Raw genomic sequence first — 15,135 nt, forward strand, 5'->3', positions numbered from 1 at the left:
TGATACGAAAAAATTATAACGACATGAATTTGACAAAAATGTATAATCATTTCAGTTATCACAATATGTTGGCATCAAGAGGGACTGTTTAGAGTTTAGACTTTTTCCCTATAGTGTATGTTGTTTGCTTTCATACATTATAGGTCTGCGCCATATTATCGGATTTTTTAAAATAAAGATGACAATAAAACTATGCTTAAAGACCTTAAAGTACTATCACAATTAAGTCTTTGATACTTATACATAACCACAGAGCAAAATATGACATAGAAGTTCTAGATGTATTGTTCTACATTTCTTATGAAACATATCACAAGAAATAGCGACAAATTCCAAATCATTGTCAAGTATTTTGATTAATACCATTGAAATTCCAAAATCGTTGATCAATACGATTAATCAGGTACAACATGTACGCTGTATCCTTACCGAGTCAAAGTCACGGAGGTAAAACAAATGCAATATATAACCACTGAGGAGTTGATGAAATTATTTTTACACAAGAACATGCATCTAATAATGTTAACACAACTGTAAGAGCGTTTTCAGTAATTCTGGACAAAAAAAATCTTTATTACACATGCAAGAGTCAAGGTTCGGCATACAAGGCTATGTGTAATGGCGATTGAACATTTCACATGTACATTTGACTACAGTGGGCTTTTCTGGCATATCACAGTAAAACTAACTAGTCTAACTTCCAATAGAACTGGTTTGTCTCCGAAATATCTGCAAGGTTTATTGTACTCTTAGACCGAATTGTCCCTTTAAAAGTTCTATCACAATTAAGTCTTTGATACTTATTCAAGCTCTGCCGTAATAAATACATAAGTACAATGTACTGTAATCGGGAATATTTCAGCGCTCATTTTATAGTAGTTTTACTGTCAGTCATTTTTTTCGCCAATTGCAGCAATTAAAGCAACAACTGTAAGCATTCATCACTTATCTAACCTATTTCATATCGATTTTGCGCTACACTTGAATTTCGTCAAAATATGTCGGTTTGGAGTCGTTTTTATAGAAAAATAATTGTATCAGTTTGTATGTAGCACCATCAGATGACAAATGTTCTAATAGTTGGTCTCGCCTCATCGCTGGTGAATGACGTCTCCTTTTTCCCAAGTGCCAATCACAGATATATGTAATGTGTCTATACGTCATCCTGTGTCCATCTGGGAACTGAGTTTCTCCAGAACAGTTTGTCTGTCCAGTCCACTGACCAAGACCGTCTTCTGTCGTGACCGGGAACCCTATAATAGACCAATATTTCAAATACATGTATATTAAACAGTATGCATAATATTATTCAAATTTTGTAATTCAAAGATGATCATACATCTATTTTCCATTTCTGTAATCCGGCCAAGAAAACTACAACACTCATAATAAGTCCAGTACTTTTGGTATAATGTCTCTTGGACATATATTTGGCATTGAAGAATAATTGGAAACAAAACTTCTTCGATCAATGTAAACTACCCCGTATTTGTTTTAGTTGGCTTAATGTCATATTAGCAGTCTATGTCACTTAAGGATAATATCCTCCGTATACAATGTAATGCACATGGTACTGGTATGTGTGTCTTGGAAGACTATGCTTTAGTCGTGTTATCTTCTTGAAATAGTAGTTATTTTATATTGCTATTTTAATGAAACATACTACATGTATTAACGACACCAAACAGAAAGATCACATTACACTGTGTAAAGCATCTAGGAGAATTAAGGATTTTATCTTTTCTTTTTTGGTTGAGCGCTCGCTCCTGTGAGGAAGGCTCTGGGTTCTGTCCCCTAGCACATCAAAGTCTTTAAAAGTGGCAGTTTCTGCTCCTTCTTTGCGCTCAGCATAAAGAAAGTGGGACGACTGGTTTGCCTGTTGTCGGTATAATGTGACCAGGTGGAGTGTGTTGCTTGGGGTCTTCGGCGGCATGCTTCAGTGATACAGCACTTAAAAGAGGGCAAGAGTTCCACTATTCAAGAGGACAAAACACAAATACACCGCAGTCTCCTAAAACACGCACTTTATACACGCTACACACCGCATACATGGGAGGTCGATCTTACATAACCCTGGCTGTTAATAGGACGTTGAAATAAACAAACAAACAAACACAGCCATGTTCCATTTCGACTGAGCACGAAGCAGGAGGATAAGCTGCCTTTTTATAGAATATAGTGTGTCTAGGCCAGGGGACAGAACTAAGAGCCATCCTCAAAGGGGCGAGCACTCAACTGAAGGCCAAACGTGGTGTAAAGGGACAAGTTAGGAGGAAAAGAAAAGGTCCTAAATATGGTCACATTTTACTATCCTGAAATAGGGGCAGCAATTCCAACACCCTACCTGCAAACACTTTCGACTAGCCCCATTATAGCGTTACCTTATTGAAAAATACCCCTGCAACAACACACCAGTTCATAACAGACGGAAAATACCAGCCGATACTATCGTCAGCTATCGTTGACTGAAGTCGTTATATTGTCGACCGCAAAATCTTAAAAGCTTCTGTAGCAAAATGTTCCCATTGTAACGGAAGGCCCGTCAAATCAAACCACTAAATCCGGAACTGTTTAAACACAATTCCTTTGTGGCGGAACAAGATACCTAAATTTCTCAAAAGATAAACTTGGGGCAATAAATTATCACCAATATCGTTCGCCTCATTCTCAAAGAAGCTGTATATTACAATTTGGATCATTGAGCAATATTTCATAACGAAGTGTGTGTGTCGAAATAACTCATTTAATAAGATTAATCTTACCGGATATCTGACGTATGGAAGGTGTCTTTCTTCTCCCGTTTGTCCCTGGTGACGGGGAACTGCTGTAAACATTGCCTCGACCCGAGTTAACGCTCTCATCACTTTACCGTAAATCACAGACGCTAATTTGCTTAACGGTAAATAGGCTAAGCCTGGGCGATTCATGTTTCGTGCATTACTCATTTTATTCATAATAGCAAAGAATAAAAAAATATCTGCTTAATATTGAATTCTTACAGATGCAAAATCAATACATTTTATATGATTAATTATATTCATATCTTTCTAAACTACATTTGTTGGCGAGGAAAATTATTTAGAAAACTCTTCAAATTGCAAAATGTGTGTAGGCATTATTTTAATCAATATCACAAATATATATTGCATGTATTTTTACATTTGGTATCCATTTAGACAATGTATACTCTTCTTTGTGTGAATTAATGTGTTATTATGTGTTTCTACATTCAGCATTCTTAAAAGCTATGGTCATCCGACTGTGGCATCCTGGTTTTGTCTGTGACATAAATAGCATATTCCAGCACTAACATTATATCTTAACATCAACACATTATGATGCTCAACCGCCGACAGATCATAAATGATACTCATCATTTGAACAATAATGTGTGTTTAATCGTGTATACATACAAGAAAATGTATGTCTAATTAACACAAAAAAATAATAATACGAAGTACTCTATTTTGCTTTCGGTGCATGCGCAATCCATACTTCAATCCATACAGGACATAGTGCCACAGGATGCAATTAATTATTTTTAATATCTTTTTATCTTGAAATTAGAAGATGGAACTTTTCAAAGGTGATAATGGTGTAAAGTAAGTAACTTCCTGTTTCTGATAGTGAAAAAATAACATTCGTCATCGGTGGGGCATCTTTAATGATTATGTCATATCGTGAAGCCGGTTATTTCATGGGTCAACATTTTCGCCATTTGAAGTAAAAACAAGAAAATTAAATTTTAGCAGTCTGACATTTTCGTTTCTTTGACTTCCATGGTATATAATTTTGAGTCCATCTTTTTCAATATTTCGCGGATCAGATTTTGGCACTCATAGATATGCACCGCCTCCGAGAAATCGCGAAATAATCAAAGCTGAAGTAACCGGGTGTACGGTATCTATACACAATATGTTAACATAAACATTTTATATCCGGTTATTTTCGTCGGTCAAAGTTTTCGCTATTTGATCTAAAAACATGAAAACTGGATCTTAGTGGTTTTTATTTTTCGCGATTGGGTGGCGTTCAGGGTATATATAATTTAACCATCTATCAATATTTCGCGGATCAAATTTTCGCAATCATAGCAATGTCCCGCAAAATCGCGAAAATGTCACCGCGCGAAAATAACCGGCCATACGATAGTGATATCAGTATCATCTTAGCATCAACACTATAAACAAACAACATCTGTTACACGATTAATTATTCTTTGGGTTTATTTTATTTATTTTTATTTTTTTGCGCTTGCAGAGTGGAAGCTATGATTTTGAGTCCGAAAAATGAAGTTAGTCTTAGTTCCGAACAAATGGTTCTAACTGTGTTCCACCATTAACATGTAAGTCATTACCAATCATACCATTATAAAATTACTCACGATTGTATAGATTATTGAGGGGGATTATCAATGTAAATCCTATGATAAAACCGTATGTCTAGCTACAGAATTGATCTATGACAAATCATACAAATCGTTGGATTAAATTATGAAAGTCATTTAACTACTAATACTACGATACTTATAAGTATGTACAAACTTTCAAATACTCAACACACTCGATTTAAAGAAAAAAAAAACAATTTTAGTAAGCTTTGATTTATTGGCATTACGCCGTAGCCAGTGTCTATCTGATACAGAAGACGCTTTCCTGATTTAAAACATCAGTAAATGATAAGAATTTCTCATTATCTTAACAAAACAATTTTTATTGTTGTAGTACAATAGAAATTCACTTTTGAGTTGACACATTAAACTAGACACTTTAACGTATACACTTATAACGTTTAATATATCTATGAGGACAAAGCTTATTTATATCTGAATCGCAAATAGTGTCATTACGAATTCGGAATATCAAATCAAAGGGAGGACTGAAGAACACATTTAATGGCCCACTCGAAAATTATACGGCGATAGCCAAAATATCTGCTATGGGTACATTCACTGACTTCATTATAGATATGCCAAACTGCATATTGCATGTCATTGTTCATGTTGTCAATCCAACTGTATTGAAATAGCTATATTACATGAAAGTTTTTTTAAACAATAGTTGGTATTGCAACATTTCAAAATCGTGAATTTCCCCCACATTGTTCTTACATTTAGCCCTTTTTTTACATACCCATGGTATAAGTATCTAGAGTTTAAATTAAATTTGTCATGAAATGAAATGTTTTGTAGTAATCTAGCTTTATACAGATTACATTTACAATACGGAAGTTTCTTCGCTCTCAGAATATCAGGCAATCACTAGAGAAATTACCATACGTATTAGTAATTTGCTGTGGAGAAGGTGGAAATAAGATTAGCATCCATATTATTTCAACCCTGACTAGGTTTCCATTTTACAGTGAAAAGTGTTATATATCTCTTTGGTATCCTTTATAGACTGGTTTGACTGCAGTATTCATTTTACGTTATTGCTTGATGATAACACATTCCCAACAGCCCGACCACAATAGTTATATAATTCTACATTATCCTTCAAACAATTAAAAGCTAATGTTTTCCTACGGACAATACTTCGCTTTAATTCTTACAGATCATTTTTAGTGACTTGCAATATCAACTGCTGAATACAAAATTCCCAACGGAGCAAAACCTGTACCATTTCGTCAAATAGATGGAATATTTAAACATCTCGAAAAGCAAAACAGTTGATCTTACTGTCAATGAAAACAATCCAATCCAGGAAGTCTTTTGTCCGTGAGGTTAGCAACCCCGAGACCAGGAAGAGAAATAAACTCGACTACACCCGGCATTTGACATCCTCGGTAACACAAGTCATATATATAGTAAAGTTAATATTAACGATGGTGTAGCTATACCTATATGCTTATAGGCTGGTCATCGTTATCCTTAGAGAACAAACTTGGTTTCAACGTCTTCGAATGTTAATTCAAACATATCCCATGTCTATAAAGTCCGTTGTCTAATCAACGCTTCCTCAGACTTATCCCTTTGATTCAAATGAGTCCACGCTCCATCATTTTCATTTTCACATTAAGCTTTGTTTTCTTATGTTATGCTTATTTTTTTTTATTTTTTATTTTTTTTTTTTTTTTTTGTGTATTTCAAAGGACATTTGAATTCAGGCAACAGGTGAAATATTTGAGTTTCAGTATTACGCGAATGGGATAGGCAGATGTCAGTAGTTCTAATATGCAAGTCAGTATTACGAGACCGTGGAGACAGGTATATGAAAATTAAAGTGGGACGAAAAGAAAACGTGAGTACTTAGGTAATAACGAAATCCGACATACCACATTGATGTTGGTAAAACAAATTGGTATCTTCTGCTCACACTAATCAGGTCATCAATGAACTGTCAGGTCCTCACAAGAATCAAGGTCTCTGTCAGTCAGCAGGAGATCGATGTGAGATCTGGAGGTCACCCTAACAATGAGCCGAGTGGATGTAGTTATTTACTACACAGGAACACAGAATAAGGCTGGTGGTTCCTCGTCATGACCTTCACCGCGGCCAAGACTTCACTTCGGATGACTACACACCTTGATGTATATGTCATAAGAATGAGGTTTCCGAACGTCAAGCGACCGGCAGGTCAACCTAATCCAAGGATTTCTGGGTCAACGGAGACATATGACGGTCATTTATATATAAATCACAGTATTATCGATGCTAATGAATTGGGTGTGGATAATCGTAATGTCGAAGGAAATGGTGACAATGACAGCTGTGACAATTATATAAATATCATGAAGCAGAGATCTCATATCATGGTGGAATATAAAAAATGGTGACAATGACAGCTTGAACATCATGAAGCAGAGATCTCATATCATGGTGGAATCTAAAAACGATATCATCCAAACCTCTTTTGTCACAAGACACAATGTGGTCATAAGTGCGAAAATAAATATAAAGTGTGATAAGATGGCTAAATATTTCACATCATTTTGATACATTTTTGCACTTTCTTTACTAAATTCTTTTCAATTTACCTTACATATCAAACCACTTGCATATATGAATCTTTATAAAAGCGACGATTGACTAGTTCATGACAAATGCTAAAACAGGGTTACATGTTAGTTAATTTAAAGGTAGTTTGTTATCGTTAAATCTAGTGATATTTTCCATGCCTTCTTGCACAGTCGAACAGTAGTTGAACAAGTGTGTATGCATCATGACTAAGAAAGGGTATTGTTATTGCCTTGTAATCTTATATGTTGTGTAGCTTGTAATATCTTGTTAGCCATGATGCATAAACATTTTTATCAGGTTGGTTCTGTTCAACTGTACCACAGAAGTGACAGAGGGTAATACCTAAGATGCCGGTAGGGCGTAAGAATTGTATCTGCTGTCCTCATAGCTGCTATATTGTAGCTCAAAGATTTTTTGATTGAAAATGGTGTCGTCTTTAGAGCTACAATTGGTGCCTATTACTGGTAATGGAGCAAATAATGATTATACAAACCATTATAAAACTTTTGTTTGCATTTTTATCGTACTTGTTTGATATCGCTTACCTTCTAGGCAATAAAACTGAACCACATAAAATATTAAATTCACATCGAAACATAATTTTTTTACATAGTACATATGAAGGTCTTTCTGAAGGAAATTTATACGGCAAGTCCACAAATTGTGAATTTGACGTCTTGTGAGCGGTACGGTAGATATTAAGAATGGTAGTTATGTTTGTTTTGGACAAAAATCATATGTAAATTTTTAATTATAAAATAATTGGAAACCTACAAAAAAGTAAAGAAAACGATGCCCGAATGATTTTCGGAGGCAGTGCTCCACTACGACACATAGGGATCAATTCGTACCCGGCCGAAAGGTATAGTAGGCCGGGTACGTATATTCGTTCTACTGTCCTCATTGCATGGATGTAAAAAAAACGACTAAATAACGATTTCATATTTCCTCGTTCTTGCTAATTCATTCGATTCTTCCAAACGTGATAGAGTACTGTAATTAGGGCAAGAGTTTCTTTATTACAAAGACACACAACACTAATATACAACAGCATCCAAAAACATACAGACAATCACACACTGCAACACATCGGACACACGTGGGTGACCATCCTTTAATCCACTATCAAACCTAACAAACAATATCAAACCTTAAGATGTTTCCATATTTTTCAATGTTATTTGTGAACTTTATTATCATACAATGAAAATGATTTTTGGTAACTTGCGTAATACCTATCTCATCATTCCAACATCACCATTCGAATGTTTTGGGCACCAACATGGTCAATATGACAATGGCATATTTTGACGCCAAGGTAGTCAAACTAAGAAACTGTTAAGTTTGTTAGGTTAAACATTTGTAACACTACGATTGAATTGTGCGCGAGAATAGACTTTCTTGGATTAAAAGGTTCTCGAAACTAATATTGATTTTGTTTTGTTTATTATATTTACGTCCTATCAAACGGCCAGGGTCATTTAATGGATGTGATGTAATACCTTATTGCAAAATATTATTTTAAACACATTCGTAGTATTGCATGTATTTACTCTTGATTATTTATTTTCGGCGTAACGGGCCTTCGGACCGCACGTGTCTTCAACCTATCCTAAAAGGCGACTTAATTTTGAGTCTTATCTTTCCTCTATTCCCTAGCTTACTTCACTATAACTAACGTCTGCTATGACAGTGTCACTTTTGGCCTGGAGTTGGGCGCTCCTGTGAGGAATTAGCCACTTTTGGCCTGGAGTTGGGCGCTCCTGTGAGGAATTAGCCACTTTTGGCCTGGAGTTGGGCGCTCCTGTGAGGAATTAGCCACTTTTGGCCTGGAGTTGGACGCTCCTGTGAGGAATTAGCCACTTTTGGCCTGGAGATGGGCGCTCCTGTGAGGAATTAGACACTTTTGGCCTGGAGTTGGGCGCTCCTGTGAGGAATTAGACGCACTATAGTCTACAAAAATCATCCTACTTAGCGATCAGCATAAAGCGAGTGGGACGACTGGTTCGCCCTTTGTCAGTATAACTTTGGCAGGTGAAGTATGTTTGTTGTGTGTCTCTGGCAGAATGTTTCCCTAATATAAAAAGAACTGTTCCACTATCACAAAGAGACACAACACAACATACTGCTGTCTCTCAAACTACACCTCCACTTCACACACGCATCACACCAAATACACCATATTTCTGATCTTAAAGGACTATGAGTGTTAATAAAATTTAAATCAATCCCAACCAACTAAATCAACCTGTATGGCCTTCAGACTTACCACTACTGGGCATTCATACTAACGCAAACTCAAATGGGATGTACTGATAAGTATAAGGCGGTCACTAAGCAGGAAATCCTCTAGGAATGTCATTTTAATTGTGAGTTTTTATTCACAAGTCTTTGTACAATTGATTAATGCAACTAAGCAATAGTGCAGATAACATAGCATAAGTGTAACTTTAAAGCACATGTGTAACAGCGTCCATCGTTTCTTCTGCCGTTACTTTTCGTTTTCATCTCTGAAGTTACAAACACATAATGACAATAGTCACAATATCATATTTTTATCCTCATGTCATTAGTTGGCATTAAAGGCCCATTACCTTTCCGGAGCAAAATATAAAGGTTTCTTAAAAAACATTGATAACATCAGAAAATGCATACCGATGACCTGAAATAAGGTTACGACACCAAACATATGCCAGATTTCCTACGTAATATATGAAAACAGTGGAGAGTCAATTCGCTGTTTTGCCGTTATTTATTCTAATCAAATCGTTCAGAAGGTGATGATAAATGTAGTATTAACGGTAAGTTAATAATTTTTGCGACTCTACAAAATTATCGATCTTGTTTTACATTCCCATTTTAAAAATTAAAAGCCGTTTCGGAAAGGTATTGGGCCTTTAAGAGGCCTTCAAAAACTGGTCACAATTTTTTTTCCAATAACTTACAAAGCGAGATAACTCTTACACTTGCCTGTGATCGCGTTAACTTTGGCTCCCGGTTTCGCCAATACTTGAATGGTGACAGTAGAGTTAGGGTTAGTAAAAACAGGCCCTAAGTCATTTCCTCCTTATTTTCTAGTGTCCTCTACAGATGCTGATCCCTAGAAATAAAGTTTCATTTAATGCAGTATAATTCAATTAATCAACTTGGCTTGTTAGTAGTTACGAGCATTTTCATTGGCTAAAGATTTTACTTTATCAGTCCATAAACGAAAAAATAACATTTAAGGATTAATTTGAATAGATTTTTGTAATGTAATGAAGATATGACACCGAAATCTTAGTATTCTCTCATCATAAACTGCTTCGCGGTTTATTAAGACTTAGTATGCTCATATATTTGTGTTATATCTCCATAACATAAAAAATCTATTCAAGTTATTATAGAAAATTTATATTGCATGTCACATATCTGTGAATATAACACAATAGGGATTTTCAAAGAAAAACGTAGCAACAAAATACAGTGTATATATGTAGCTCAAAAGTTGAAACACTTTATAGAGAGTGAAGGAAATAAATTTATTTCCACAATGAGCTGTTTAACTTTTGATCTTAAACTTATCGCCCTATGTATAGTGTAACTGATTCAAAAGTGACGTTGCATGTGTCTAATGTTATGAGTTGATATCTGAATAAATGCCAAAGTTAGTGCCTTCTTACTGTTCTACCCCTATTAAATACTTTTTTCAAAGAATTACACGTAGTAAAAATAATCGGAAAGCCACAATCTGCATAATAAATATAGCGTAGGTATAAAGCTTTAGTTCTTTGCCGATTTATCCACCAAAACTAAGATATCATTTTTGTCGATCACGTTATTACAAACAAACAAAAAACTTTATCACATGGTGTTCTACAGGAAAATTATTTTATTTTTTCATTTTTTGGATTCCAGTTTACATACATTTTGGAAATCAACAAAAATATGGACTGTGAAGTTACCCAAATCAATCTCAAACATAAAATGTTTGAAAAAATACATGTGCAGTGCAGTCTGATTGGAATACAAATTGAAAAAAATATAGCGCATTACGAAAACTAATACACCTTTTAATTTACCTTTTTTGCATTCTTTTGCTTCTTTGGAGGCATATCACACCTGTTTGTTGATGAAACGTTTCTGTAAAATGAAACGCCATACACAGATCCGGATCCTGCATCTGTTGGGCTAAATATTAGTCCTTTCATACAAAACGATCTCGGCATAAATTTCATCAGACGCAAATTGCTCATTACATCTGTGACATTAACTTTGCTTCTTGAGAGAGAAATATATCGACCGAATATATAGCACACACATGTTATATACTCAAAAAGCGCCAGCAAGTATTTGTAGTCCGATTCTTTTCGTTAGAAAACACTTAAGCTCCCTTGTAACGCCGATCACCATGCATCTGTGCAGTGAGGTGTTTGTAATGCATGGGTAGAGTGTGTGTTGACAGAATGACAACACTCGTGGATGGGAGCACACGTGTGCGGTAAGGCCATTAATCATTGCGTATTTGTATCATTTTCTACGAACCTCTGTTTAAAAATATATGTTTTCTATCTTAATACTCAATACCACTGTTAGTACAGCTGATTTAGATCGATTTACGCCTCTACAGTATAATATACATGTACAGCTGATGTACACTAGTACTGTATGCTGATGACACAGATGTATGTTTTGTATATCATACATCACACTGTATTTGATCGTGTACACACGTAAATGAACAGATGCGTAACATGCGTAAGTTGAGGAAAATATAACAGCCGAACATGGAGATTCGAACCCAAAACCTCCCAACACTAGCCAAATTCTCTAATTGTGCCTGGTCACTGATGTTCAACTTAGTCGAATTCCACTAGCCTACAATCCTAGGACCTCCGAACACTAGCAGATTTTGGAATAAGCTTTCTGGTCACTGATGTTCAACCCAATCCAATCCCGATACACATGCACATGTATGCATAACATAACATATCAGTCTGCATTCTACATTGTACATTTAAATTGAATACAAAGTGTTAGCAGTTTTTACCATTGAAATACATGTATATGGTTATATCAGATATCTAGTTTGCAGTACACTTTAATACATTTGTAAAAAAAATTGTATAACATATATCTAATCATTCTTTGGTTGTATTCTATACAATGGCAATAGGTATTTCATTTCTATATATATATTTTTTTATATAATCATACATGTACAGTTGTACACTCCTGAATTCACAGGCATACCAGCATATTTACAGGCATACAGTGTACACCTTATTACCGTTATTGTCTAATCCTATTTTAGTGTGAGCTCTGTGCTGAACAGAGACACCAAGCAGTTTGGCAAGAAATATTTATTTGATGGAGAGGAGGACACATGTTGGAACTCAGACCAGGTATGTAGTTAAAACTTTTATAAAATATGTAAAGGATGTAATGATATATATGATTCTTTGTGATCCGTGTAAACAATGCAGGCAGATCTAGATATAAAGTTATGTACACACTCATTTAACATCAACAATCTTGAAAAGTGCAACCAACTAATTCGTTATTTATATTGATGATTAAAAACAAATACAGTAAAACAATGTTATAACTAGTTTTTTGAAGACCAGCAAAATTACTTTGCTATAAACATAATTTGTTTATACTATAGCTAGCTCATTTTATATATATAACAGGAACCTTGACAAGGAATGTAAATCACTATGTTATAATCATGAATTTGTTGTAAGCATATTCATTATAAACATGTTTTAATGTAGAACTCATTATTCTGAAATTCAATATGTCCTGATTAATTACTTTTAAATATAATCAAAACATAAATCAAACAAACAAAAAAAGGAATTTAGTTATACATAGTTTTAATCTAAATGGGGGGAATCATTAATCTAAAGAACATATTATATTGTTGTGCATGGTATTTAATATTAACGAGGAAAAACCATTAATTTGAAGAACATATTAGGTATCTATATTGTTGCACATGGTATTGACAATTGATATTTTTGTTTTTAACAGGGATCACCACAGTGGATCCATGTGAATTTAGAGACAGAATGTGATGTGTCAGAGATACAGATCAAATTCCAAGGAGGATTTGCTGGAAAAGACTGTTGTTTAGAGTCACACAATGATGAACAAATAAAAAAAGTTATGGATTTCTACCCAGAGGATGTCAACTCGTTACAAATATCCTTAAAACATTTACATTTACACCTTTGCATATATCCCAGGGCCTTTATGTACATCCTATTAATAATTTCCCAATAAGAGTTGTCTTTCTTTATATGGCCGTCAGACATCAATGATGTCCTACTTGGACTTCCTTGATACTTGAGTAGTATTCTATCTTAATCCATTATGGTATTATGTTTCTACTTTTTTTATATAGAAGACAGGAAATTTTGTTCAATTAATGTAAAGGTATTATGCAAACTTCAACATTAGTCAAATTTCCTTAACCTCATCACAGCTTCAAGCTTCCAGAATCCCTGAAGTTGTCCAGTTTCAGAATTGTGTTCAACAGTAGTACTGACTTTTTTGGACGTATTACAATATATCAGCTGTCAATACTAGGAGAGAAAAGCTGACAAAAGACTGAAGTCGTTCCAATTGAGTTGTTGATACAACTGAACACAATCACTAACTCCATGAAATGAAGCAGGCTTTGTAGGAGCGTTCCAGGTTCTGTGACAAAAGTGATCAGAGACTCAAGTTTGGTGGGAAGGAGATAGAATGTAATCTAAACTGGAAACCTTGGACCAAAGATGAATAACTCGTTACATTACCTAATACAATTTATTTCAATTGTTTATGAAAATACTTATGACTGTGGTGATCAGGGGTGTATTCAGGGATGAAACAATTGTTGAATCCCCTCCAAAGCAACTTGTCATAGGTGATATTTTCAAGATAGTCTATATACCAGTATTAAACATCGTACAACTTATTTCTCTCATTTGCCATTCCTTCTCTGTCCCTTTTAACTTTCCTCCATCAGACACCCTCTATTGGGCTCATTGAACATTCAGCATCATACTACAAGCTGATTGCAGACTATTCACTCATATAATTTACCACAACAACTCCTGGTAGGCGTATCCTATGCAAAATCACAAAGTCATACGATTTTATGGTCCTCCGATCCACCCCACCAACAAAGGAAACAGACAAACATAGATGTAAGTGTAGTATTAGTACACTTTAACATTCTACATTTGCATCAGGATAAACATACAGGAAGGCCAATCAGGGTTTAGGGGTGCTTTGATTACACTTTGGTACATTATGCACCTGTGTTTGAAAGAAGAAAGTAGCATGCCACCAGAATTGAACTTTATTATATATAGCAACTAGAATAGATCTTTCTGAATATTAATATTTTTTATTACATATGTCTTCGCATTTCTGTGCAAAATTATATGTTTAACTGTTTAACAGAACATCTTTAAGTAAGTTTAAAACATTCATAAATTACTTTGGATTCATATGGTCTCTTAGAAAGTAGATTTGGGATTTTATTCATTTTACATTATTTCTCTGTGAAGGCAATCCTGGTAACTCTAGTTCCTTTCTATACCCCTTTATACTCTTGTGATACTAGTGATTACTACTTCTAACCCCTGTAATTATCGCCACTGATAGCGGCGACAATGGATTAAGCAGGTCTATGAAAGTTAGGCTTGTTACAATGATGACATATGATAATATTTTCTTGTACTTATATATGATGTATTGCCAGATAGCTATTTACAGAACTCAAATATACAGTGTATTTTACCACTCCTACACTCAGAACACAAACATGTTATCTGTGTAATAAGTCTTATGATATAGAGGCTGTCAGCCTACGTCCATACTTTTCAATTAAATTAGATTCTCTAGCGATTCCCTGGTATTCAGAGAACGATGTTATGTATTTAAAATGTTAATCTGTATATAAAGGTGGATCATTACAATTCTATTTTTTTTTGACGATTTTAATTTACAATTGTAACATACGGTTATCATACATGTAATTACGCGGGAAAAATCCACGGCTCTCGAATGTTGCAATACCAAATGATGCAAAAACAGTTGCATATAATTGATTAGTACATGTTGTTATTTCAATACACTACAGTTGGATTTACTACAAAACGCTAACGTATGATATGCAATAGCATTTTTGGCATATATAT

The 15,135-nt window shown here is 34.7% G+C and overlaps 1 protein-coding gene and 1 pseudogene across 1 annotated transcript; one reads left to right on the forward strand and one right to left on the reverse strand.

Annotated features, from left to right (window-relative positions):
- Positions 1-282: 282 nt before the first annotated feature.
- LOC138332556 (uncharacterized) lies at positions 283-11,325 on the reverse strand (annotated as a pseudogene).
- Positions 11,326-11,393: 68 nt separating this feature from the next.
- LOC138333213 (nuclear receptor 2C2-associated protein-like) lies at positions 11,394-14,894 on the forward strand. The gene is made up of 4 exons (XM_069281428.1): positions 11,394-11,438; positions 12,252-12,342; positions 12,974-13,144; positions 13,426-14,894. The coding sequence occupies exons 1-4, from the start codon at positions 11,404-11,406 to the stop codon at positions 13,543-13,545; spliced, it is 417 nt and encodes a 138-aa protein (XP_069137529.1). The 5' UTR covers positions 11,394-11,403; the 3' UTR covers positions 13,546-14,894.
- Positions 14,895-15,135: the final 241 nt, after the last annotated feature.

This window comes from Argopecten irradians, chromosome 10, assembly GCF_041381155.1.
Source record: "Argopecten irradians isolate NY chromosome 10, Ai_NY, whole genome shotgun sequence".
NCBI classification, from domain to species: Eukaryota; Metazoa; Mollusca; class Bivalvia; order Pectinida; family Pectinidae; genus Argopecten; species Argopecten irradians.

Coding starts and splice junctions, on each gene's coding strand:
- LOC138333213 (XM_069281428.1), top strand. CDS start 11,404: ATGACAACACTCGTGGATGGGAGCACACGTGTGCG. Junction 12,343..12,973: donor CATGTTGGAACTCAGACCAG/GTATGTAGTTAA, acceptor TGTTTTTAACAG/GGATCACCACAGTGGATCCA. Junction 13,145..13,425: donor AGGATGTCAACTCGTTACAA/ATATCCTTAAAA, acceptor TAACCTCATCAC/AGCTTCAAGCTTCCAGAATC.